This window comes from Pholcus phalangioides, unplaced genomic scaffold (genome assembly GCF_987345545.1).
Source record: "Pholcus phalangioides strain wild (caught in Gottingen) unplaced genomic scaffold, Ppha-v1.0 ptg000042l_1, whole genome shotgun sequence".
Taxonomy (NCBI): Eukaryota; Metazoa; Arthropoda; class Arachnida; order Araneae; family Pholcidae; genus Pholcus; species Pholcus phalangioides.
In genome coordinates this window covers 4,006,524-4,033,530 of record NW_028301628.1, presented here as the reverse complement: position 1 = coordinate 4,033,530, position 27,007 = coordinate 4,006,524, and the positions used below count along the sequence as shown (strand labels likewise).

Genomic DNA, 27,007 nt, shown 5'->3' with positions numbered 1-27,007 from the left:
GGATGTAGTATAGGTGGAGTAGAGAGAGAGAGAGAGAGCCATTTTCTCTATTTTGTTGGTTTTACTTTGGTTTTTCGTATAAATTAAGGAATAAAGTATTTCGGAGCCCACATAGAGAAAATGCATACGCGAAAAAAAATAAAAATAGAGTAAATATATATAACACATAAGAAGTGAAATTCCAAACCCTTTTATTAGATTATGTTCATTCTTTTTCGCAGTATCAATGGTTTATGCAGCGGGTTTTTAGTTCGAAATGTAGCGGGTTTAGTAACTGAAGCTGAAACGGAAGCTTTTGTTTAGATTATCGTCTAATGAATACAACTTTGTTAAATGAGTCATAAAATTAGTTTTTTTCCACCCCGGATAATGATGGTAATTTGTGATTAGGATGTGGTGAATGTGGGTAATTATTACGTCCGAACAATTTGGAAATAGTTGTTCAGTTCAAAAGCTGTGATTATCTTGTTATAGGATCGGAAATACCAATTTCTCTCTGTATATCTAATCAAAAGATGATAAAAATTTCCAGAGTGTATTGACCGTTTGCTTTTTTTTTTTGCAATTTTAAATGAAATTTTAAAATTTGTAAACAAAAATCACGATATTTTTTTTTTCCTGAAACTATCTTCATTGGTTGAAACTTTCATTGGGTTGTGTAAATATTGATTGTTGTCATCCGCAATAGAAACTAGAGTTGAACAGCTCAATAAGGACACGTTGTTTCATTGGAATCACAAAATAAGAGTGGATGTCACAAATTAAGAGGTAATGTCCTATTACAAAATAAATGGGAAAACGGTTTTATCGCAAAATACGTGCGAAAATGTTTTGTCACAAAATGAGAGTGGACGTCAGAAAACAAGAGTGAATGTCACAAAATGAGAGTGGACGTCAGAAAACAAGAGTGAATGTCACAAAATAAGAGTGGATATCATAGCACAAAATAAAGATAAATGACAATCGTTCTTAAAACACATATTTCTCTCTCAGTCATAATAAGATTTCAATTCACAGCAGGACTGGTATAATCTAACCAGACATATAGTTTTGTTCGACCACATGCCCGTCTTGGGTACATAAAAAATTAACATTTACGTTTCTTTCTTAATTTTTTCATTGATGATGCTGTAAGTGTTCTAAAGCACATATGTGGAATTCCTTAGGAATTCTTTCTTTGACACCCATGACGCAAAAGGGTAGTCAACGTATTTTGATCTATTTTCGCTCTCCTAATATTTAGCAGCCCGGCGAGAGTTCAAAAAAGAATGTAGTAATCAAAAAAGTCTAAAAATAGTCAAACCGTTAATTATAATTTTCCGCGTTGTCGGCATCAGAAGTCACTAAGTCATGGGCCCTCATATACTAGAACTGGACTCAAAAGTATATCGTATGCTGTGACTGGACTGTTATAGGAAAACTGAAAATCTCACTTACAGCGAAATAGCAATCCTGATTATATTCACGGAAGAAGAATTCTTAGTTAGCATAAAAACATTATATATATTTTTCGAAAATGTGTGTGTGTGTCCCCCCGAATGTTTTTCGGGCATGTAAAATACTGATTCGGGCATCTGTTATTGTATATTACATGTCCCACCAAGCTTGTGAATTTTCGGAGATTTCTGTAATCCTGATTCGCAGTCTACATCAGATAAATCTGATAGTCATATCGAGTCACAGTTTGAGCGTGCATGACATAATCCGTCATAATCTTATAGATATCAGGGATTCCTCCTTTGAATTTTGAGTGACCTGGAACGTAAAAATTTCAGGCTAATATTAAAATAAATCTAATAAATCCATCAAAATAAAATCTTTTCTCCGGCAATTTCCAATTAAGCAGTTGCAGAATGCAAGCAATATCGGATTGAATCTGAATCCACATAATCATTAATTTATCGTAGGATATTTAATTTAATCGTTTTTGTTGCACCGCGGTCATTTTCTGAACACGAGGCCTAATTAGACCGGGACTTACAATTTATTGCCGATTCCGATGCATGCTTGTTTTTATACTCATCGAGATGTTGGTGAACTAACCCCTCGATGGGGACCTCCCTGCGGGTAGCAATTTTTTCTGCCGTCATATCGCCATTTCTGTTGTACCCCTGTGTCAGGAAAGTTTTCTGACAAGGACGAACCGAGTATCGAACTCTGTAAACACCTCTAAACATTGTTTGGTACTTTAAGCTAGTACCTTATTGACCTGGGCTACCGCATCCCGAATATTTAATATTTTCCTTGTAAAATCTATATAAATACCTGCAATTATATCTATGCAAAGATCAGTTTTCATAATTAAAAAAAATTGAATCAAGACAAACAACGCTATTCTCACTGCAATAAATTGTATTCAAAGATAGAGAGGAAAAATATAATTGGCTGGTACGCCCGCCGCAGCGCCACCATACGGCCAGGCAGAAGAGAAAAAGCATTCATTACGGTATTAAATACTTATTTTATATGATATGTGCAGATAAAGATAAACAATTGTGACTCAAAAAAAAAAGATAAAGTATTAATTTCTTGATGGGGGGAACAAGAAATTAACGTATTCTAGAATTACTCTAATGAAAGAAATAACTTTATCAATAGATGAATACTGCACAATCACCGCGTCTTATCCTCAGATTGAATTTCACGATTTTTTTTTCAATTGATTTTTTTTCTTCTCATTTTCATCGATTTGAATAAGAAAAAAAAAAGAGAAAAGAAAAACCCATGACCAACCAATTATTTTAATGATGATATTGAATTATCTCGAGTATAAACTGTAATAAGCCACAAAGATTATATTCACATGCGAAAAAAAATCTACTAATGACATTCAAAATTGCATTTTTTTTTTCCTTTTTCGGAAGCTCTTTTAAATTAATGATCGCAAGATTTTACTCCACATGATGAAAAGTTCTTGAAACCAAAAAAGAAAAATAAAGGGAAAAAGTAATGATAAATAAAAATTGCTTGATCCAGTCTCCTGTCCCAACCGGATAAATAAAGCTTCCTAATTAGCATTTCCGAAGTGTCCCTGTCTAAGTTTCTAGTAAATATTCAGTTATTCAGGGTTTCTCTCCCTCTAATTTTCAGCACACTCGGCAGATTAGTTTGCATTCGCCATTAAAACCCGTTTTAAGCCGAATAGTTAAGCCGGCACGATCTCATTATGAGCTTCGAGAAATAATGGCAATACAATTAAATAAAACTTTTTTTTTCCCTCTCCCAACTCTGTCGTCAGAATAATGAAAATCAAAGAGAAGAAAAAGAATTGAAAAATACTTTAACGGAAAAGAGAAGAGGGAAAAAGAGTTGAATAATGCTAATTTGGGAAGCAGAAAAAACAAAAAAAATTCAAAAAAAGCCTTTTTTACCTCATTTACTAATCTTGCTAAAGAGCAAAAAAAAAAGGGTTTTTCTTGCCGTTTTTCTTTTTTCATTTCTTTCCTCAACTAGTGTTTCCTAAAAGCCCTAATTGTAAGTACCCAGTAAAAGAAACGTTGGAGATAAAATAAGATGTCTATCTCCCTGAAGGAAGTTTTCTGGACCTGTGGCTAGAAGTAAAGAAAAATTAATTAGTGTAAATGAAAATAATATGTATCCGTGATATGGAGGAATCATTTACAAACAAAATGGAATTATTTCCTTTCTGTGCAAACTTGTTTGTTATTACTGAATGAGATTAATAATCATTTTTTTAGAAGATATTTTGATGTTTAATTCTTGGCTATACAGTCAAACCCCGATTAAACGAATCAGCTATAATCGGCATTTTTTTGTTAAATCGAGGATAACCGCTTCGTCAGTGTTAGGATTAACAATGATACAGTCGATTCCCGTTTTAACGAATAACGTTATAGCGAAAATCTCTTTCCAACGAACACTATTCTAATCCCCCAGATAAGTTTACATAGGAACAATATAAAAATCTGGAATTCGTATAACGAAATTTCGTTATTACAAATTGATTTCTCCGGTCTCTTGAAGTTTTCTATAACGGGATTCGACTGTATACTAGTACCATAGGTACAGTCGACTCCGGTAAATTGGATATCAACGATTCTAGCACTTAATATCCGATTATGTTGGGAACAATTCATTTGTCATTACATTACATTTACAACATTAGTATAGTGTTTTTTAGAAAAATGATGAAGGATCAATATCAACAATGCTTCTCGAATAAATCAGATATCAAACGTGAAATGAATATCATCTTTAATATCAATTATCACAACACCTAAGACTTCATTTTTCATCAGGGAAGTTGGCGCCTTCTATTGGCTTAACAGAGAACAAAAATAAAATAATTAAATGCACGTATTGAAGACAAATACTTGAATACTTGGAGGCCAGTACCTGCTCTCAAGTGTATTTTCTTTTAAATCTTAACTTAGTAACATATCTTATATATAAATGTGAAAGTATGTATGTATGTATGTATGTATGTATGTATGTATGCTCTTTATACAAATCTACAGTTTTAGACCGATCGTCGCCAGATTTTGCATATATACCAAACAGGTCCGGGATTGAGCCGTAGGCTACTTTAAAAGTTCGTCAGAGCTGGGCAAATGCCCGAAATGGGCAAAAAACTGTCGGGCAACAATGGTTTTGGGGGCCTCAACAATCACTTTCGGAACGTTTACTTTGGTTACCGTGGTTCCCAACAATGCGTTTCAGACGTGTATATGTCTTTACAATGGTTTGTCACATCTTTAACGCTGCCATCATTACAGTTTATTCCTTTATAATGGTTTGGCTCTTTTCCAATACTCCCAGTAATTGAAGAAAACCCTGGAAGCGCCAGATATTTTTGCTTGCATGTATACAGGGTGTCCTGTAAGTGTTAATGTGGCCTTTATCTCATCAACCACCCATCGTTGAGGTATAGTTTCAATTTAAAAAGTGCTTAAAAGGAGTTTGAATAATATTCGCTGCAGAAGCTGGACATATGACGTCACTAACAACAGAGAACAACAACTACGACGATAAAACAGGAAATAAAAATGTTCAACGCCAGCTGATGAACTCAATGCTTGCCTCAGATCATCAGCACTCTACTTCACCAAACACCAACTCTGGCCATATCGCTACATTGCAATTTACTGCCATTAGTGAGATGGGTTGGAAGTGAAGGTGCTGTCTATCGGTGGTCGCCTCGAGTTTGTTAGGACATCAACACTCTGGCACGAAGCTAAAAAATTATCATTATCCACCAACATGCGAGTTCAACTGCAAAATGACTCAGCACTGCTATCATTTTCACATCAGTTGATCAAACTTGGCAATGGAAGAATTCCCGTAGACCCAAGCACTGGACTGATAACGTTCCCAAATGGATTTTGCCAGTTATTATATATATAAACTCAGTTCAAGAACTTGCAGACCACGTCTTCCCAAACATTCAACAAAATCACCGAAACCATGAGTGGCTTTGTGAGAGTGCGATTCTGGCACCGAAAAATGACAGTGTGAACAAGATCAACGGAAAAATCCTAAAAATTACTCCGAGAGACTCCACATCTTACAAATCGGTTGACACTGTCACAGACACAGCGCAGACAGTTCTGTATCCTGCAGAATTTCTGAACTCTTTGGATATTCCGGGTGTGCCACCACACAACTTGACCCTCAAAGTCGGAGCACCTAAAATGATTTTAAGAAATTTGGAGATACCGATACTCTGCAATGGCAACAGACTCTGCGTGAAGAAATTGCACAATTACATCATTGAAGCAACGATTCTAACTGGATGCGCCAAAGGAGAAGACGTCTTCATTCCACGTACCCCAATTATCACTGAAGAAACGCCATTCACTTTCAAGCGACTGTGGTTCCCGATTCGTTTAACTTTTGCCATGACAATCAACAAAGCGCAAGGCCAGTTGTTAGTAGTGGCAGGTATCAACCTACATGAGCCCTGTTTTTCACACGGACAGCTTTTCGTCACCTGTTCGCGTGTTGGTAATCCCAAAAATTTGTACATGTACACACCAGATGGACAAACAAAAATATTGTGTATCCACAAGCGATTGCCTGAAGTTTTTAATTAAAATATTTAAAAATTAAAGTAATTTTTTTTTACTTAATGCAGAAATATTTGATTAAGAAATAATTAATAAGCTATATATATGTAAATTTTTTGCAGGGCGGGCAACGTCGCCGGGTATCAGCTAGTTGTTCATAAATTCCAAATATTTCTTTGAATAAAAACATGTATACAGCTGCTAACGTGTATTAACAGTTAACTTGTGAACCGTAATAATCATATTAAGCGGGAACTTCTTTTCTCTATAGGATAAATTTTGGCTCCCGACGATTTTATCCGTTTAAACGGTTCCTACTGTATAAATACCGATATTATTTTTCTATCTGGATAAGTCACTTCAAAATATGTATTATAAGAATTCATTTCGTATTCGATTTTTTTGTGGTAATTTATGTATCTCCTGAGGAACACGAGATGTTCTAAAATATTGAAGTAATAAATTTTTTGGTAGGTATCTAAGCGATATGAGGTATCATAATATTGCATTAGCGTAATAAAGAGTATAGATATCATAACAATTGAATAATAATTGTATCATAATAATTGTATTTAGATATTTCGAATTATCAAGTCGATTTTAATGAAGTTTGAATTTTCATAATCATAAACTGTGTATGCAAAAATATGTCTGTGAATCGATGTATTGAAATTTTATGGTTTAAAACTTTTTTTGTTATTTTAAATATATGATAATATTTCATTTATTTTCTCAATTTTCTATTCATGAACAGTAGGTGACACAAGAGGAATCATAAGCGCAGTACTATTAGTATCGTTAGCAGCTCTTGGGACTCTAGCTTTGCTCACAGTAATTGCTGTAGTGGCGGTTATAAAAAGCAGGACGAGAGCTACAGCTAATGCTGGTGAGTATATTGTGTATAATACCAGTGAAAAAAACGTTTACATGACGAACGTATAATAGTTTTATATTGCAAATAATTATTATCATAATCCTGTGTTTACTCGGTGTGATGCATTTCGATGGCTATTTAAAAATGTACACTGCTGGCCACCCAAATTGCAACACCAAGAAAAACAAGAGATATCGCAACAATATTTATTTTGTAGATAACATGTTGACCAAGCATCAAATGATTAAATTTATAGACTTCTGTGAAGTGTGGTTCCTGCCAAAATCAGTAGCCAGAGTAGCCGCCATTGTTGGAGATCACCGCTGCCACACGCCTCGGCATTGATTCAAAGAGACTTTGGATGTGTTCTTGGGGTACAGCAGACCAAGCAGCTTCCACGCGTTGCCAACGTTGATCTGGTGTGGCAGCTGGGGATGTAATCTGGGTCAATCGTTGAGCAACCATGGACCACATGTTTTCTATCGGCGAAAGATCCGGAGAGCGAGCTGGCCAGGGAAGCAATTCAATCTGGCGATTGACGAAGAACCTTTGGACAATGCGTGCCACGTGTGGTCGCGCATAATCCTGTTGAAATATGGCTGTGGGCAAGCCCTGAAGGTAAGGAAGGACAACTGGCTCCAACACCTCGGAGATGTACCGCTGGCTTTTTAAAGTACCGGCAATGCGTACTAGAGGAGTGCGAGAGTGATATCCAATACCGCCCCATACCATAATATCCGGTGCAGGACCAGTGTGGCGGTGCATAACGCAGCTGTTCAGCATCCTCTCTCCACGGTATCTCCAGACTCGAATCCGACCATTGTGGTGTTGCAGACAGAAGCGTGACTCGTCAGTAAAGACAATTTCATTCCATTGCGCCGTCCGCATCCTTCTTTCATCGCACCATTGGCGGCGGAGACGTCTGTGGTTCTGCGTCAAGGGTAGACGAAGCAATGGACGTCTTGCGGACAGACCACTCTGCTGTAAACGGCGTCGAATGGTACGCGCAGACACTGGATGATGCGGTACAGACTGAATGTGCTGTGCTATGGTTCGTGATGTGGCTGAGCGATCCGTCACTGCCATACGCACAATACGCCTGCCATCACGTGAAGTGGTGCACTGAGGTGGATGCGATCGAACACGTCGGTCCGTCGTACCCTCCTGCATCCAACGATCACATATCCGCATTACAGTTCTTGGTTTCGTCCAACACGACTACCGATTTTCCTGAAAGATAATCCACAATCTCGGTAGGCCACTATCCTTCCTCTGTCGAACTCGGATACTTGATCAAAAGATGATCGCTGTTTTCTACGAGGCATAATTGATCGTTTTTTTGAAAAAACCACAAGAAAAATACAATTGGCGTACTTCAAATCGTCGAAATCTTCAAGCCTTAAATAGCACTTTGAAGTGGCGCCACTGGCGCGCGTGATGTGCGTCTGCGCTGAAATTCTAATCATTTGCATATCTCACCTCCGCTAATGCATGTTGTAAATTTCATATTATTTGCATGGTTCCTGCAGGGTGTTGCATTTACGGTGGCCAGCAGTGTATTTTATCTTAAATCTTATTTTTTCCCCGAACAAATCCACTCCGTGTTAAAATAATATTTAGTATTCATTCGCATCAATTGGAAACTTCCCCTTTTTGATCACCTTTGTTTCTCTGAATCTGTCTACGCATACCCTATACGGATTACAAACTGAAGACCCAATATTAAACCATATACAGCTCCTACCTTCCAAGGTGTTGGTCATGGAAATTGGAAAGTATACTCAAATAACCATGTGTGCGTATGATATGATAATTGGTTTTGCAAAGGGCTGTGTATGAATGAATATATGATTTTTTTATATACGGTATCCTCACTAAAACGTATTCTAAACTTCCATTCTGCATTTTTTTTGAATAAATTGATAAAGAGATCCCTTGTCTTAATCGAAGAGACATCAGACATAGGAACATTTTAAATATAGTTGTATGTAGGTCGCAAAGCAAGGATAAATGTGGGTATAAAATATGAAGTTTGTATTTTTATGCATATAAATTCCCTTCGAAAATAAAGCCAACGTATTACGTGTACTTTTAACTAGAAATGTTTCGTTCTATTTAAAATGTGTTTTTGTGATCAACAGTTTGAAAGTTAAAACCTGTCTACAGACTTTGGTTTACAAACTGTACATAAGTTTGTATTTCCAGTTCGTTCTTGGAACCGCCCGAGTGGCGTGGTCATAAGATGCTCGTCCACCCCTGTGAAATTTCCTGTCAGGTTCTATGTTTGATTCCTAGAGAAGAATGTAGACAACAAAATATTTTCCCTAACGTGCTTGAGGCAACCACCGATAAATGACAGCTTAATTTTCAACCAAACCCGTTAACAGCACAACATTGCAGTAGCGATACGACCAGAGCGGGTGAAGTAGTTCGTTTTTGTAGTATCGTGATAGATTTATGATATTACTTTAAATTTAAATTATAATTCGTGTTGACAACAAACTATTGCATTCAGGAACCACAATGCGTTTCGAACGCATAATCAAACTTCGCTTACTCTACATCTTGGACAATCTCACACACTAAACCTCATTAAACTTCACTATGATCATGGTATGTAATGCTTGAAAGAGCCGAGAATATTTATTTGAATAAGAAGGCAAAAATGCATGAATAAGCGAATGTGTATATTGAGCGACGAACCGGATTGCACCAACTGCATATTGAAAACGCGTTTCTGACTATCGCATGCGCTTTATTACGCTTGTGAGTGTTTTACAAACGGAATAAAGTTCTGATTTTCGTATTTTAATTTTCCTTCGCTGAAAACGTTTCATGCCCTTACCTCTATGCAAATTCTAACGTTTCCTTGAATAAAATGAACGATGGAAATATATGCTTACTTCGAATTTCAAGTACATTACTCCAAATAACGTTTTGCAGCGCTCAGCACTAAAATACCTTGAAGAAAGAATAAGCACACACACACATATATACTGTTTTTCTCATATATATGTATCTCGTTATATATATATATATATGTATGTGTGTATGTATGTGTGTATGTGCGTATATATAAATATATATAATGAGATACATATATATGAGAAAAACAATTATGGACCTCGTAATACGCGAGAAGCAAGTATATAATTTACGCAATATATAATGACAATGTAAATTTGTTCTTGAACTTATTCCATAGTAATTTGCATTGTCGTCATTTAAATATATTTATGAGACTTTTTGTTTGTAGACTAAAGAAAAATTAACGACGAGAAAATTTTCTATACAATGCATGTTTTTACTTTTGTTTTGCATATTTTTCACGTTGTTTTAATTTTATACTGCATGAAAACTTAACCATATCCATGCAATTGCTCTAATTTTCATAAATTTCGCAATCTTAATTGGTCATATACAAAATATATTTTTCTCTTTTGTTTTTTATTTTAACTACTGAAAAATTTGTGATTAATTGTATACTTGAAATTGTATATCTTTATTTTAGTTCAATAATCAGCGAAAACTAAATTATGTTATACTGTTTTTTTCGAAAATATTTTTATAGAATGAGCTTGAAAGGCATAATTATAAATAGATATAAGCATAGTATAAAGAAATAATTATTATATTGAGAGTATCATTTTGTAAAAGATTCATAAAAGTATGATGTTGCTTTTCATACAGTTGTTGTAACTTCGGAAATCAACTCTTACCAGAATAGTGACCGATATCGCTTTACCAGTGAAAAAAATGAGAGGGAAACAATGCATTTCTATCTGTAATAATGAAGCAGACATTGGAAAATAAATTATAAATTTAAACAGTATCATCAATACCTTCAAAATGCAAGGAGAAATACTGGCAAAAATGTAATAAATGTTTAAAGAAACATTAATAAGTATTTAGTAAATATTTACGGTACACCTAACTACAAAACTTTAGTAAATATGTACCAAATACATGTCAAAATTTACTGCGTATGTACAAAACACAAATAAAATTTTAGTAAATATTCACAAAATGTTAGAAAAATATATTTAAAAATTAAACTCCATTGGAAAATGTATTACTACATACAATTTTTTTTTGAGAATACTGAGCATTCAAAAAATCGACTATAATAAATGAATGTAAATATAAATATTCATAAATATAATTTTTTACCATTTCCCATTCAATCAAACCTGTCCAAAAAATATTTACTTTCGTGGAATATATATAATTCTAGGTTTCCTATGTATATTTTAAAACAATTCCCGGTATAAAATTTCAGAATTTACGGTAAGCTCTACATTAATTTCTATACTAAGATGATATAAAATTTCGGAAAATGAAAACATTCAGAAATTATATAAAAAGAGGATATAGCAGCAGGTATTATTGAACGGATCGATTAAATAAGGAAAATAAATTCCTAAAAATACACAAAGGTATAGATTGCGTTGAATTTTCCCTGTGTTTTGTTTTTATTATTTTCCTTCAATTATTTTTCGAAAAAGACTGCTTTTAAGTTGTTATAAAGTCTCTCTCTCTCCCTTGATAATTTAATTTGAAAATAGAAAAAATCATCTTTTTTAATCTTTTATACATTAAACTAGCACTTAAATTGTCTAAATAAACCTCGCAAGGGCTATTTTGTCAGTTACTCAACTATACATTAGCTAAGTTCTTTACCGATCGTTTTAAAAAGAAAAAAAACTTTTAAGAAATTTCCAAAAGAGAAAAATTTCGTAAAAGTGAAATAAATTGTCTTAATTTTTTTCTTCTTTCTTTGAAATTTTTTATGAGTTTAAAAAAAAAAATGATTTGCGGCAGAAAGTAAAGTAAGTTAGCTTAGACTTTTTATAAGGAAAAAAAAAAAAGATGATGTGACACGAGCAATCACATTACAAGAGTTGAGAGAGACTTAGAAAGTCCTAAGCTTATTAAGCTCGATGCATGTGCTGCTCCTATTGGGTTAATGGAAGTTGCGGTCGAAGTACAGAAACCTGGATGGTCGAAACTCTATCTCTCTTGGTATCCGTCTTTTGTCTTTCATTATCGATCTATCGTATACCGACTTCAACATCCAAGAAAAATGTTTGCTTTTCTGGATAGTTCTCCGTTTAACATTACCGCTGTTGTTGACGTAACGAAATAGTTATTATTAAAAGAACTGCATTTTTTTTGTGAATTTGCAGTGGAAGAATAATATTTTTCCTGAACTCTTAAGTTACAGCCAAAATCTCGGTAAGCATTTTGACTCATTTTCATGGAGTACTCGTAGCTTCGAGGATTCAAAACTATTAGTTTAGACAGAGAAAAGAGGGCAAGAAAAGACGAATAAATTTGGCATTCCTATTATTATTAGCCAACACATTTTTTCAAGCACTCACTATTCTTTCTACACCGCTTTACATGTTTCGAATAACAACTGCTTTGACAAAAAAGAAGAGAAAAAGTAATTAAAATATATTGGATGTTTTTTTTCTTTTTCAATCTGACTCCGATGATCACCAAACAACGGAAGCCGCGCACCGTAAATGGAGTTTTCCCAGATTTATTAGAACACGTCAACTCATTCACCTCAACAAAACGGTCGAATGATTTGCGAAAGTTCTTGGAATGAAGGAGATTGTCCATGTAAAATATCAGGGATCCCATTAATCAATTCAACGCTGCAAAAATGTTTATGTCCGTATGAAAGTTAATAAACATGGTCTCAATATTGCTCACTATATACAGAATGCAAGTGGTATAGCTTACAAAATTAACGCAGTCCAATCGCTGCCAATTTCGAGTTTCTTTAAAAATGATTGCATGACGAATGACGATGTGTCTGTCCTCTGGTGCGTTTGAGATTTGTGAGTCTTCGAAAGTTGGCATATTTTTATTGTTTATTCTCGTATCCTGGGGCCCTACCATCTCTCCTCATGTTAATAAAATGATATCCCAGAGAAACTGGCGTGCCTAGTGCTCGCAATTACTATAGGTGTCCAATCTGAGATAGCACATGCACATTAGACACAAATAGATAAATGTTCTAGAATTGATATATTTAATTACTGACGGCTAGCAGCAGCTGTTGAGCAGTACGATCGACGCATTACCGAAGGTTAGAGTTTCGAATAATTTTCGGTTTTAAAGTGTCGAATCTCTCCCACAACGTTTTTTTTCCCGTGTTTTACTTTACATTTTCCGGTTTTTAAATTATTATACTAATTTTCATTATTTTTCATTTTCATTTTCACTCAAAGCTATTATTAAACGTCCCAACATTACCGAAGGTGTGTGGGGTCACGATGCGCTTGCTGCGGGGGATGGCGTATCAGCCAGCGGCCCACACACGTTTTATTACTTTTCGCGTAGTAAAATGAAAGTATTTGAGGTTTTTCTGATTGTATTGTAATTCTTTCTCTCGAATATAAATAATAAGAATGAAATTTTCAAAAACGCAACGCAATCGCGAGTGTAAAATGTCATAATGAGAATATCAGTCTGTGGTTCCCTCAATTTCTTGAACAAGCATCGTTGCCCCTCCGTGTATTTGGAGGAAAACCCGAAGAAGTAAAGTAAGAGAGGGGGAGAATAGAATTCCGGGCGGGATTCAATCCATGAACCTTTCAGTTCTTTCAATTCTGCGACTATTGTCGTCTTACGAACTGCTCAACAGTAGCTGCTAGTAGTTCGTAATTAAATATATCAATTCTCGAACATCTATTTGTGTCTAATGCGCATGCGCTCTCATAATGGACACCTACAATAATAACCGCGACCGCTAGATATTTCACTTTCTCTCGGATACCTTTCATAAGCATGGGGGGGGGGGTGGTAAAGCCCCTGGATTATTCGCAACATAAAAAATGCTTGAATTGAGGTACATTTTATACACTGAAAACAAGTGAGTTTCAAAACCATCAGAAATATTCATAATTTATTTAAGTAACTGTAAGTTACTAGCGTTAACTTTAATTGTTTTCGTAATTGTTCTTCTGAGGCCAAAATTGTTTTTTTAATGTTTCTATGCGCAATATTCGCTGAGATATTTTAATTGAGAAAAGTTGGAAATGACAATCATAAAGTAACAGGCAACGCTTCTTTCCCTCATTTATGTCATTCTTTCCCCATTTATGTCATTCTTTCCCCATTTCTTCTGTGGTATTTGTATTCAAAATCAGGAGAGCGACAGTGCAACAGCATTCCAATTGGAATTCAGAAGGCAGGGGGGACCGTATAGAAATTTAAAATTTAAAACTTATTATTGTTATTATTTTCATTTCAGTGGAATTTAAAATGATGAGTGACGTAATTTGCAACATTTTTCTCTAATTGAAAGTTGACTCTAATACTTACGGTTCAGGAAATAGCTATTGGATAACGATAAGAGTGGAAGAGTGGTTATAGTATATTAACAATAATATCTATTTTCAACTTTTCAAAAAAATTGTACTGTTTTTGATAACACACCTTGTTTTTTTTCGCCATGACTGGGTCAATACAATAGTTTAATAATGCTCAAATTATTCAAACTATTTACTAAGTTCCGATATATTAGTGCATTCAAAATTCACATTTTATCAAAATCATTAGTCTTCCTCAAAGTTTGACATCAATGCTGATATAGTGAAATTCCGTCTTCACTCTCAGCTAGTCTGAATTTCGAAGTGGAGTGCGTTTCGAAGTATACATTCTTCGCCGGCATTTCTCGTTTGCATGCCTGTCTGTAGAGCTCCATTAATCACAGACTGGAAATGTTGAGCAGTTCTCTGATTCATTTCGAACATACTGGAAATGGCCATATGCGATGAGAACTTCAGACCTAATCTTTCGTGTCACGTTCCTTATCAAAAATGTTTTTTTTTTTTCACTTACTATCAACATCCAAAGTAAGAATGACCATTGATTTCTTTTAATACATCGTGGATTACTATTCGTAAGTGATTTTTAATGATGTGCACACATAAAGGGATTTTAAGGTATTTGTCCAATATTTCGGATTCGGTAGTCGTTAGAGTGCGAGGAAGCAAAGTTTAGGCAATCTTCTGGTCGTCCATCATCAATAGTCTTAGCCAGTACTTTAAATATTATTTGAAGATGAAAACTCGAAGGGGAAACGTCGACCGAGTCATAATGCGATTGTCACGGACGGAATCTACTGAGATTTAGAAGTTTTCTGGAGGAAGACTGTTCGGGTAGTAACAAAGCTAAGGGCATACGGATGAGCCCGAACTGGGCAGGCGTAACAAAGAATGGATCGCACTAATCGTCAATAACCTGAAAAGAAGCAGAGAAATTTAAACACAAGTGTTTTAAATTCCCTCGACAAATTGAGAGGTAGATCAAATGCAGCTTCGAATTTTTTTACCATAGTATTCAGGGTGGGTACTATCGACCACCCAACAATTGCACACGTGATTCCTTTTAAAAAAGTAATATAGAAAAATGTGTTTTTCGTTTTAGGATCAGCCGAATATTAAGAGGGTTATGACGTTTTGAAATGTTTTGCCGCGACGGTTTCGGAACGGTCTTACGCGCCAAACACCCAAAACATCTCTAAGCAGCGGATTGCTATTTTCTTTTTCACTATTGCAGGGGTGGGAACTCTGCGCCAATTGCGCCGCACTGCGCCAAAACTAATATCTTGCGCCATCCTGCTCCAATAGCGTATTTTCGCATTTTTCTGCGCCAAATAGCGAATTTTGCTTCAGTATGCCCGAAATTTCGGAAAGGGCGCCAAAAATTTTTTGTTCCTGCTAGCCACGAAACGTTTTTTACGAAAAGAGCGTGTTTTATTCCACTATACTTAAACTATCGGCCCCTGATCAGGCTTTCCATCGCGAAATCCCGATATTGTCCGTGATCGTGCAACTGAAGATGGTTTGTAATGCCTTTCAGCTTTAAAGTGCAATTTCGAGTGTTTCCGTTTAAAAAAAAAAAGTCGTCACTGGAAGCAGCAGAAATTACTGTAGTCGATTGTCATTGTGTTAAATCCCGATGTTTCGTGAAAAAAATTTTCATTCCGGGAGTAAAAAGCGCATGTCCGCCGAATTACGAATGTTAGTTTAGAAACTTTGCCGAATAACGAGCGTTAAATCGCCAATGTTGCCGAATAACGAGCGTTAAATCGTCAATATCGCCAAATAACGAGCGTTAAATCGCCAATCTCGCCAGATAATGAGTGCTGAATCGCCAAACATTGAGTTGATTCTTCCGAAATTCTCTCCCATTTTGCAACAATTTCTTTCCAAGTATAAAAAAATTAAAAACTTATAAAAATTTTTTTAGCTCATTTGAAGTGTTGCTGTTCAAGGCAGCAAATAGGTTCGTCAGTAAGCAAAAATCATCTTAAATAGACAGGTGCAAAAAATTCTATGATAGCCGCTCTTTCAAACAAGGTGTCAACAGCCTAAAACACCAAAAACAAAAATTAAGCTGACGAAAAGATGTTTGATAACAAAAGACATGCTGCAGTTTTTTTTTGAAAATAGTTCAGGGTCAACGAAAATATTCTTGTTAATTTCACTGCTCCAATTTATAAATATCTGCTCCGAATCCCATATTTTGCTGCTCCAAAATTGCTCCAAATCTCGAATTTGCTGCTCCAAAACTACACCAAATCCTGAATTTGCTGCTCCAAAACTGCTCCGAATCCTGAATTTTGCTGCTCCAAAGCTGCTCCGAAATGGACTTAGTCACTTCCCACCCCTGCTATTGGCGTTTTTCCTCTTCGGCGTGCAGAGTGATGTTTAATTTATTTTCACGTTTTACCTTCGCAACACTATATTGGCAAATTTATCACCAGATTTGTAAAGTATTAATCAAACTAGACTATATTAGGAAAGTTGTTTTGCCAGTTCTGTGAGGAAAAATAAATTCATCACAAAAACTGAAACACTTTCTTTTCCCTGTAACTGATTGTGTAATGAAAGTACGTCCGAAAAGTAGATCGGTTGTGATGGGGTGGTGGGGGAATGTGAGTAGAGGTTCGGCGGTGTAAGAAAAAAAGAGTTGGAGAGGGGTGGTTTGGACTGTTTTTGTGTCGGATAGAGACAGTTTAGTTTATTACCTTCAGTACTCCTGGCCACACGAGAGTATATTTCGAACGCGAAAGCGCAAGTTTTGTGACGTCACGGTGTAGGCTCCTAATTAGCTGCACTGTTATAACGCAATTTCTTTTATTTTGAATAATATTTTATTTAATTACATTGAATGTCGGGTTATATTACCATACGAGCAAGCTATTTTCGATACACTTTTAAACTTTATTTGACGTAATTTATATTATATTGGCATATTTATAATAATCAGAAATTCTCGAAAATTCGTGAATCTAGTAATGTCAAACCTGGAAGTTTCACTTCTATCGCGTGAAGTTCTAACGCGGAATTTTTGTCCTTCACTGTCAAGATAAATTTTTTAAGGGAAGGGGCGAGGGGAAAAAAACTGGTTAGCACACAATCTTAGATTTCTTGATTACTCTCAGGGTTATAGTTATGTTGCCATTTTGAAAAAAACGCCAAGTTATACGTTTGGTGCACGTTCGGTGACTTTGGCAGGATTCGGAAGTGATGTCATCAATTTTTTATGTTTTATAAGTCCATAATTATATATTGGTCGAATCGAAAAATTAAAAACACTTCTCCATATTAGTTTTCTACAAGGAATCACGTGTGCAATTATTGGGCGGTCCATGACATCCACCTTGTATATTCTTCGTGCGCATTTTTCGTTTACATGCTTGCCCGTAGAGCTCCATTAATCACACACTGGAAATGATGAGCAGTTCTCTCATGCACACTTTCAATTTCGAACATGGAAATACATAACCGATGAACTGCCGACTTAATCTTTCATGTCACATTCATTATCAACATTACTTCTTTTTTTCCCACTTACTATCGACATCCAAAAGTGAAAATGGAAAACGATTTCTTTTTCTAGATCGTTGAAAGCTATTAATCACAATTGTTTTTTCCACGAAAATTTTACTCTCATACATTTTTTTTTTAAATGAAAGTACCTTATACAAGAGAGATTTTCAACAACTTGTTTCATTGATGAATAACCCATGAAAAGAAGGAAAAAAGTGTGGAATAAACCACAAACGTCTTACACCACTTCACTTACATCCACAGTTTGCGCCCTAATGCGACATCTGTTCTATCGGTAGGAAAATAATAAAGGACAGGAAAGAAAAGAAAAAGACTCAAGAGTAACCCGGGAACTTTGCAGGAAAAAAGTATATCCCAAAAAAAAAAATAATAATAATAATACAAAGTTGAGTCTGTAAAGGAAATGGACACTGAAAAGGAGGAGAAAAGTTCACGGATTCAAGAGAACGGATTGAATAGAGAAACGGCAAAGTCGGTCGAAGCAAACATCAACGGTAAAAAAAGAGAAAAGAAATCGCAACTTTAAACTGAGAAAAGCAGAATTTGATACAGAGTTTTTAGAAGAAAGGAGACGGGAAAGGAAAAAAATATATATATAAGAAATGGAAGAAGACACAGATTGTATGAAATCACTGTAATTTGTTACCGGACGAAGAAGCGAAAAATATCTTTTCATTGGCACCGGTCCATGATGGCAGAAAGACGAGTTTGCGGCGTCTTTCTTCCGATTTCAACTTCTTTTTTTTAAAAAAAAACCTTTTATATATAAAGTTGTTATTTTATTTTCAGTTTTCTTTTTTACTCATGGAATATGGCAAAGAAAACTAGAGGAAGGGTCTACCAGAAAAAAAAAGAAAAAGGCAGTAAATATAAAAATATACTTAGTTTTCTTTGATACGTCTGAGTTAGTATTTTCTGCTGGAGATCGACGATGTGATGCGAGTTGAACATTTTCTAGTGCTTTTCTTTATTTATTTGAGGACTAACACGATGTTCTGCGCTTAAAGTGTGCGAGATACAGATGGATATCTTTTTTTTCTGACTTATTTGAGTAGCGTAAAATTTTTCGTAAATCGATATTCACAATCAGAAATAGCAATTTTTTTTTCTTTTTTCATTAAGAACTGAATTTGAAATTTCATTAGTAGCAGAGAGACGTATTTACAGGGTGGCATAGCGGACAATAGCCTAGGACGGAAAGTTCAGTGAGGCGGTCAATCTGAGAAATAATTGGTCCAGAAAATTAGTGGAATAGGAGAATCGGAAGCAAAATTTGTGTAGCGCGAAGGCGGTAAAAGAATGGGTCCGTTTCTGACTAGAGAGCGAGGGAAAATGTCAGCGGTTGACCAAAAGAATGACTTAAAGGTTTCTAATTGGTGTTCCGTGACAGCTTTTTGGGGGTGTTCTGAGTGATCAAACGCCACGGAACCCTTAAAAATCTTGGAAACTAGGGAGCTTTCAAAAAATACTTTCTCGATACCAATACCACGCAAAGTTGTTCCTTATTTTGAATTTTAACGAGGTAGTGTCTTTTAAAAAAAAATCACACCACTCGATTAGTCAACAATTTAAAAAACAGTAACGCTATTTTTGTTTTCACTTTGAATTCTCGAACCCGAAGCTCCAGAAGTTCATGAATGTCATTCCGTTTCATTATGAAAATATAAATTGTAAAAAATATGTTTTTTTGGGAGATTTTTCATCCACTCGTTGTATTTTTGAGAGTTAGGATTCTTGAAGTGCGGAATTTACGACGAGTGAGGAGACATAAGGGACATCCAGTACCATTTTAACACACGAGTCCTGCCCGGGAACGCGATCGCATTTGCGTTGGGGCTTTTACGATAAAATCTGGCGCAATGATCTAAAGCAATAAATATTAAATCAAGTGATGGTGCTGAGCCTTTTTTGTTTTGCCCTTGCGCTATAAGACGGCAATAGGGACGAATTTTTTCTGATAAATACTCCGGTTTTCTTTTTTTTGAGTACTGCGGAACATTATCTTCAAGGTTTCCGCGGGAAGTTTCACGCTGGGAACAACTGTGTGTGACTCGGAGAGGGTGCAAGGATATGATAAGCGAGGGACGAAGAATGTGACCTAGAGTGGCTTAGCCATAGATGCATATACACGGTGTGAGAGGGAGGCTAACTGGTATATTGTCCATGGCGGATAATTTGGAGGAACGAGTAGTCAAGAAAAATAGACTAGAGTGGGTGTAGGGTGACAAAATTTGTATAGCATACAGAAAAAGCGCAAACCATCCCAAGATGGTCTCTCTGGGCGGTCAGCGGTCATGTCTGTCTGTCTGTATAGCATACAGGTAAGAAAACCATATATACGTCTGAGGGGGCCTCAAGAAGAACCCTAGTCGGAGGGCCCTAAAATTATGTGACTCTTGCTAATTGCCCGAATAAAAATTGGTTATATTTTGGTCGAGAAGCAATTGCCGTCGATTGTTAGTGTAGTAGCGCCTTCTGGTGTAACCATGTGCAAGAAACATAGCTGAAGAAGAGTGCGCAAGCGTCCTCATGTTCAAATTTAGGAATTGTGTGTGTATGTCTCGTAACCCTACTTCAACACTTTCACTTGCATATTGAGTTCGAAAATATGAAATAATGTTGTTGCACCCCTCCTGTCACCTATAAAAGCTAAAATATAGTAAACACCAGCCTGCTTAAGAAACCCGATTGAGCTGAATATTGTTTTATTTATTTCGTTAGTATATACGTATATTTAAAAAAAACAATCACGGTGGTATACGAGAGGGATTTTTTTTCTACATAAGGAGGAGGTGGAAGCACGATCTTTTATTTCACTTGGACAGACCTGTTGTTTTTATGCGCACAGAATTTCAATATCTATGCGAAATGATTAAAATAAAATGAGTATAGAATTTTAGGGAATTTTTCCTCAGAGCTCAGCAAGAAAATTCTTTGTACTGAGGAAGCATACCCGGTCATTCTCAGACTCTAAGTGATCATAATTTTGAACTTATTCACCATGACAAAATGGTGCCTTTCTTAGTAAATTTTGTCTATAATCAATAAGCGGGTAAAAATAAAATTTCATGAGTAAAAATGTGCCTTCTTGAAAAACATCATTGAAAATAGGTGTACTGAGTACAGTATTGAAAAACATCAATATGAACTTGGACATCTACTGCCACCTATAAAAAAAAACCATTTGTCTAATTCAATTAGCTTTAACTACGAAAAGTTGAGGTAGATTGTGTTCTGCGCATTTTGCTCACGTGATGTAAAGAGAATACAATAAAATAATTAAATACCGTTCTTTCTGTATACTTATTTCCAATATATTCTAGAAGGCGCATTTTTATTGATAAAATTTCATTTTTACCCTTTTGGTTATAGGCAAAAGTTACTAAGAAAGGTACCATTTTTTATGGTGAATAAGTTTACAAAATATGGACGTTTAGAGTCTAAGAATGCTTCCGTGTACGGGGATTTTTCCGTCGCAGTGTGAAAAATCAGTGAAAATGAATAACAAAATCAGATTGGTGTATTTCGGAAAATTTAAAGTATCTTTCAAACTTGAAATAAATACTGCACAGTCTGCGTTATAACGGTAGTGCACAATTATCAGGAAAATTCTCATTATTACGGACCTCTTTTATTTCAGATTTTCTGCTCTGTCAGGTTATAATTTATTGAAAATCACTCCTTTATCCACGTGAAATGCCCATTAAAAATACAGTATCTCGTTCTGGAGAAGCATAAAATAGGAAGGGAGGGAGTCAGAGACGTATGCAGGGGCGTGCTCAAGGGACCAGTGCCCCGCCCCCAAGTCGAACAGAAATTAGAAAACAAAATTAATATTTTGGTGAAAAAATTGAAGTATTGAAAGGAAAACACCATATTATTTATCATTTGTATGCTAGTATATTAACCAATTTCTGTTGATTCAAATGCTTTTCGGAGAGTGGTAACTCAAAATTTCTTGGGAAGTAAATTGTTGTACCCTCCAAGCTTTTTGTGCTCCCTCCAAAGGTTGAAGCTGCGGACGCCCCCTGGATGGAATGAAGAAAAATGCTACTTTCTGTGTCGATTCCTTGATAGAGGCACGTCAGGGACAATGTTGGTTTGTAGCATGTGCGGTAGTAAGTGTCAATCGTAGATGAATACTTTTGAAGAACAGGTAATGAGAAAACGGACGATAGCTTTTACAATTCGCTACAGCAGAATATTTCCTGTATCTTTAGCGCGATCAATTTGGAAATTATTTGCAAATCACTCGTTATAGCGAGATTCTTATAATAAAATACTCGTTATAGCGAGATTCTTATAATAAAATACTGTGTAATATCGTTATAATTGGATTAAGTGTATAAAACTCTTGGCGGTCCAATGTTAGTATTTCTGGAATAACTGCATTCCAGACTATTTCATTGTTCTCAGAAACACTTAACGAGTCAAAAGACTGAAATATTCACAAATTCCCATTCAACATGAATATATTAATTTAACAATTATTTTCCTGAATATTTATATGACAATAATTCGTGTATCATTATTATTAATATAAATATTGATAAACCACATATTATATCCTACATTTATTTGTCATTGTACTTAATTATACAATTTAAATTCGAAACCAACTCAAACTTTCATTTTGCTAAAGAAAGTTTATTATACTTCCTCTTTTACGGAATTATAACTACAAATTCCATTAACTATATCCCTACGTTTTACCCTCAAGGACAAAACAAAGGAAATAAGTAACTTTCGGAACTTAATTGACCAGAAAAAAAACAACAACAAATTAACATGGTCCTTGTCTCTATAGCCATCGGCGTTTTACGGGGTTTCGCGGTTTTTCTTCCAAGTCCTGTGGTAAAATTTCCTGAGAAATTTCCAGAAAACTTGGTATGCGCTTGGAGCGGAAAGACAAGAGAAAGAAAGCAATCAAGGAAAATAAAAGCAAATTTAAAAAAAAAAAAAAAATCTTTTCTTAACACAGAAGTAATATCCAACAGAATTTTTCCGTTTTTCCACTTCATTCATTGAGATAATCCGTTTAATTCCACAGAAAACCGACCCAAAATCTCGTTGTCATTCTACATACTAAAAGGAAATGCGCCTAAAATAAATAAATAAATATATATATATATATATATATACATCTGCGGGAGAAAAAAAACAGAAGAGAATACACAGGGTAAATGAAAGCGGGGAAAAATAACCGCAGCGGGGGCTGCGGGAAGCTTATAAAATCTCTTCTTTCTAGGTCTCAGAATCGCAACGTTTATTAGATTCAGTTGGCAGTAATTGAATAAAGGCATTGCGTTGCCTCCAGAAGCTTGTGCCGGTCCTGAAAGATTGTTTGTTGTTCCACCTAATTAAAGCGAGTTCCGTGATATAACGCCGCATTCATTCCTATTTCCACGTTCATTCTCGTGGCTGATTACGTTATTATATTCATACATGCAATATAGAAAACACGCCATGATATAACAATCGAATGATTTCTCATCCTTCATCAAAATATGATGTTACGTATTAATCACGATATTTTTTTCCCCTTTGTTTGGGTTATTGCGAATAAATTTCAGAAAAGTAAGCAAAATGCCGAAAAATAATCCATGAACAAATGATGTAATAACTTGAACTTGTATATAATGAGCACCTAATTTCGAAATTTTTTCATTCCCCTTATATTTTGTACATGAAAGAATTCATTTCGTCATCGATTTATTATTTTCTTTTTTTTCTACTAAAGGAAGTAATATTTCATTCTAATAAATGATTATTATAAAATATGTCTTTGTAATGATAGGGAAATTTTTAACATCTATTTTTTTGTCATAATAATATCGGGCAGACGTTACTCTAATTTGTTGATGTTGAAACTTTAAGAAACTAGACTACAAATTTAACAAATTAACAGATATGTTAATTTTTTTGGGTTGATAATAACTTATGCAAATTTAATGCAATTATATATGTATTGTATATTTTAAATTATATTTTTCTTATTCACATTTTTCAGTTTCGTTAATATTTTGATTAAAAAAAATATAATATTTCTATTCCCACGTCTATTCTAGTGACTGATTACGTTTTTATATTCATATATGCAAAATACGAAACACGCCATAATTCCATCCATAATAAGAATCGGATGATTTCTGATCCTTCATCAAAATATGATATTCCGTAATAATCATAACTTTTTTATATTTGGCTTGCGTTATTACGAGTACATTTCAAACATGCAAGAAAATTGACGAAAACTGATCTGTGAACAATGATGTAACAACTTGTATAAAAAACACCAAATTTCAAAAAGAATTTTCATTATTTTTCATTCCACTTATATTTTGTACATGAAAGAATTAATTTCGACGTTTCGTTATTATTTTCTTCTTTCTATCATTGAAAAAAAAAGTAATATTTCATTATAATAATTCATTATTATGGAACATTTCTTTATAATGCTAGGGGAAAAAATTCTGCATTTATTTTCTCCCTTTGTCATAATAATATCGAAACGGGCGTTGTTATGTTTTGTTGATGTTGCAATTTTACGAAACTGAACAACAAATTTTATTCTATAGATATGTTACAACTTTTTTATTAATAATTTATACAATTTAATGCATAAATTATGAACACATATATTTATGTAATTTTGATCCTTTTTTTTTTACCCTCTCCAACTATAACTGGATATTTTCTGTTGTTGGATGACGAATAAATTTCAAATTTACTTTACTCAAAAACAAATTACGTTTTTGTTAGGAAATACTAAAATAATTACCTGGGAAGTCAATTAAAAAGTACCGATTCAAATAAATACTTGCATTTATTCACAATTTTTTATATTATGGTGTGTAATTCCTATTTCCACTTCTATTCCCGTGGTTGATTACGTTATCATATTCATATATACAATATACGAATACGGAGCACGCCATAATTCTATTATAGAATCGAATAATTTCTCATCCTTTATCAAAAGATTTGTTTTTCTTAGGTTTGCACTATTATGGATACATTTCAAATAAGAAAGGGAATTCATGTAATAACTTATGGAGCACCGCATTTCGAAATATATGACAACCGTATTTTTATGGGCATCTTTTTATCAGCCACCTCTCTGGGCATTTTGTCTGTTGTGGCGTTGTATTTGTATTTGTATTCTTTTTATATTTTTTCCCCCATTTCCCCGTTAAATTTTATACATGAAATAATCGATTTCGTCATTGAGTTATTATTTTATGTTTTAGTTGGAAGAAAGTAATATTATATTTTATTCTAATAATTGATTAAATAATTTTTCTTTGTCATGATATATTACCGACCTGATATTATATAAATCTTTATGTAGCAATTTTGCGAAACTGAATTACAAATTTTAATCAAGAAATATGGTAAATTTTTTGTTCATAATTTATACAAATTAATGCATAAATTTCATTTTTATTGAAAATATTTAGCTGAGAAGTGAATTAAGAAGTACCGATTTAAATAAATATCTGTATTTAGTGAGAGTTTGTTGTATTTTATTTTTTTTAAATCATATTCATGTTTTTTTTTTCAGTTTTGTTAATATTTTTATTACAAAAGCTATTCTGCAGTAGTACCTCGTTTTAACGAACTAATAAGGGCTGAACGTTGTCCGTTATTATGAATGTCCGGTTTAAAAAAGAAATAATTCTTATATGGATGCAAAGCTACAGGGTATATATACACCAAGAGGGTACAGTAGTTAACTAAGAAAAATGTTTATTGCACATGAAATAAAAAACAATCTTCTCAACAGAGATCGAATCGGAAAAGATGTGCACGAATATATTGCATCTTGATTTTTCTGGCTGTCGAGCGGTTTAAAGTTTACGCTAAACAAAACAACGATCGATGTTTAATCGGTTGAATGGAAATGTTAATAAGTTAAGATTATTTTCAAATACTTAAAAAATGAGTTGTAAACTCTCCTGATGAAAATTTTACATTATATTACTTTACCGTGAAAAACGAAGTCCGTTATGGTGGGGTCCGTTAAAGTGAGGTTGTACTTTAATATTGCAGAATGAACAGACCTTGTTATGAAAATGTTAAATTTTTATTGTTTTACATATTTTACTGGTTTTCTTATCTGTGGCATAGCGATGAATTATTTAAGGGAAATTATTATTATTTTAACAATTGTAATTTATTTTCAGGTCAGACTATTGAACACGAAATGGTTGAAAAGTAAGATCAATATTTTTTCATATATACGCAACGATTTACTTATACAGTATTACATAATACAAATATATACATTTTTGAATGTTTCTCGTCGCCGAATAGCCCGAAGTGATATTTGACGACTTAGTAATTGTGAGAACAGTGTTTAGTAACAATTATTAATTATTATTAGTAATTAATGTATTAAAACTAAAAATTTATATTTAATTATATCTAAAGCTACGTTCAAGGTATTCAAGAACTTCCTAATCGACTGGAATTTTAAAAAGAATAAAAAAGCATATTTTATGTGGTTCGTTGAAAGTTGTTTTCATAAGGATGGTTTTTTGTTACAGGAAGAAAAATAGTTGATAGAATGCCCTAAACAAAACGCTGGAAAAAAGCAAATCAGGTCCGATAAAATGCAGAGAGAAAAATTAATGGATAATTACTAAATTTTCCTGTGATTTTCATTGCGATGTAGACATTAGTGGATAAAGCATTATTTTCTAAGTCGCTTTACTTCAGCACCCTCAAAAGTTTAAAGAACGTTTACGACACAGAAGAGATTTAAAAAGAATCAGGTTCAAAAGTCTGGGATTTGTTTTAGTGCATCGACCTGTGTTGAAAAGAAAATTGAACTGTTTCTTTACCTGTACGAAAAAAAGAAACAGCAAACCACATTCAAATATACCAATTCCATCAGTTTTTATGAATATTTAAACTGTTTGAGATTTTATGACACCCTGTATATTAAAATAAAGGTGCATGTAAAAAAATTATATCTATAAATTTAAAAACGAAAATCAAATTCTTTTAGCTCGCTTAAAATTTCAAAATTTGTATGAAATATCTATATATTTGTGCTAAATTCAATTTATTTAATTACAGTTTATTTAGCTTACTTTTTTTTCATACGCATATCAAATTTTACAAATTACTTAAATAAAATAAATCGATTTCATAATTTTAAAGTGTTGAAACATGATTCTCGTAACAATTACATCATTTTCGTTTCCCACCATAATAGAATTCCA

At 34.2% G+C, this 27,007-nt stretch overlaps 1 protein-coding gene across 3 annotated transcripts in view; it reads left to right on the top strand.

The window, feature by feature from the left end:
• LOC149063901 (adhesion molecule nephrin-like) overlaps window positions 1-27,007 on the top strand; it is a 479,700-nt gene that overhangs the window by 415,799 nt on the left and 36,894 nt on the right. For 2 of the 3 annotated variants that reach the window (XR_016195721.1, XM_089254948.1), the window contains exons 10-11: window positions 6,781-6,912; window positions 25,964-25,994. Coding sequence is in view for 2 of the 3 variants with exons in the window: in XM_089254948.1 (XP_089111074.1) it covers window positions 6,781-6,912; window positions 25,964-25,994 (163 nt within the window). In the remaining variant the exon portion in view is untranslated. The remainder of the gene's footprint in view (window positions 1-6,780; window positions 6,913-25,963; window positions 25,995-27,007) is intronic. The other variant, XM_089254947.1, reaches the window with a different exon arrangement.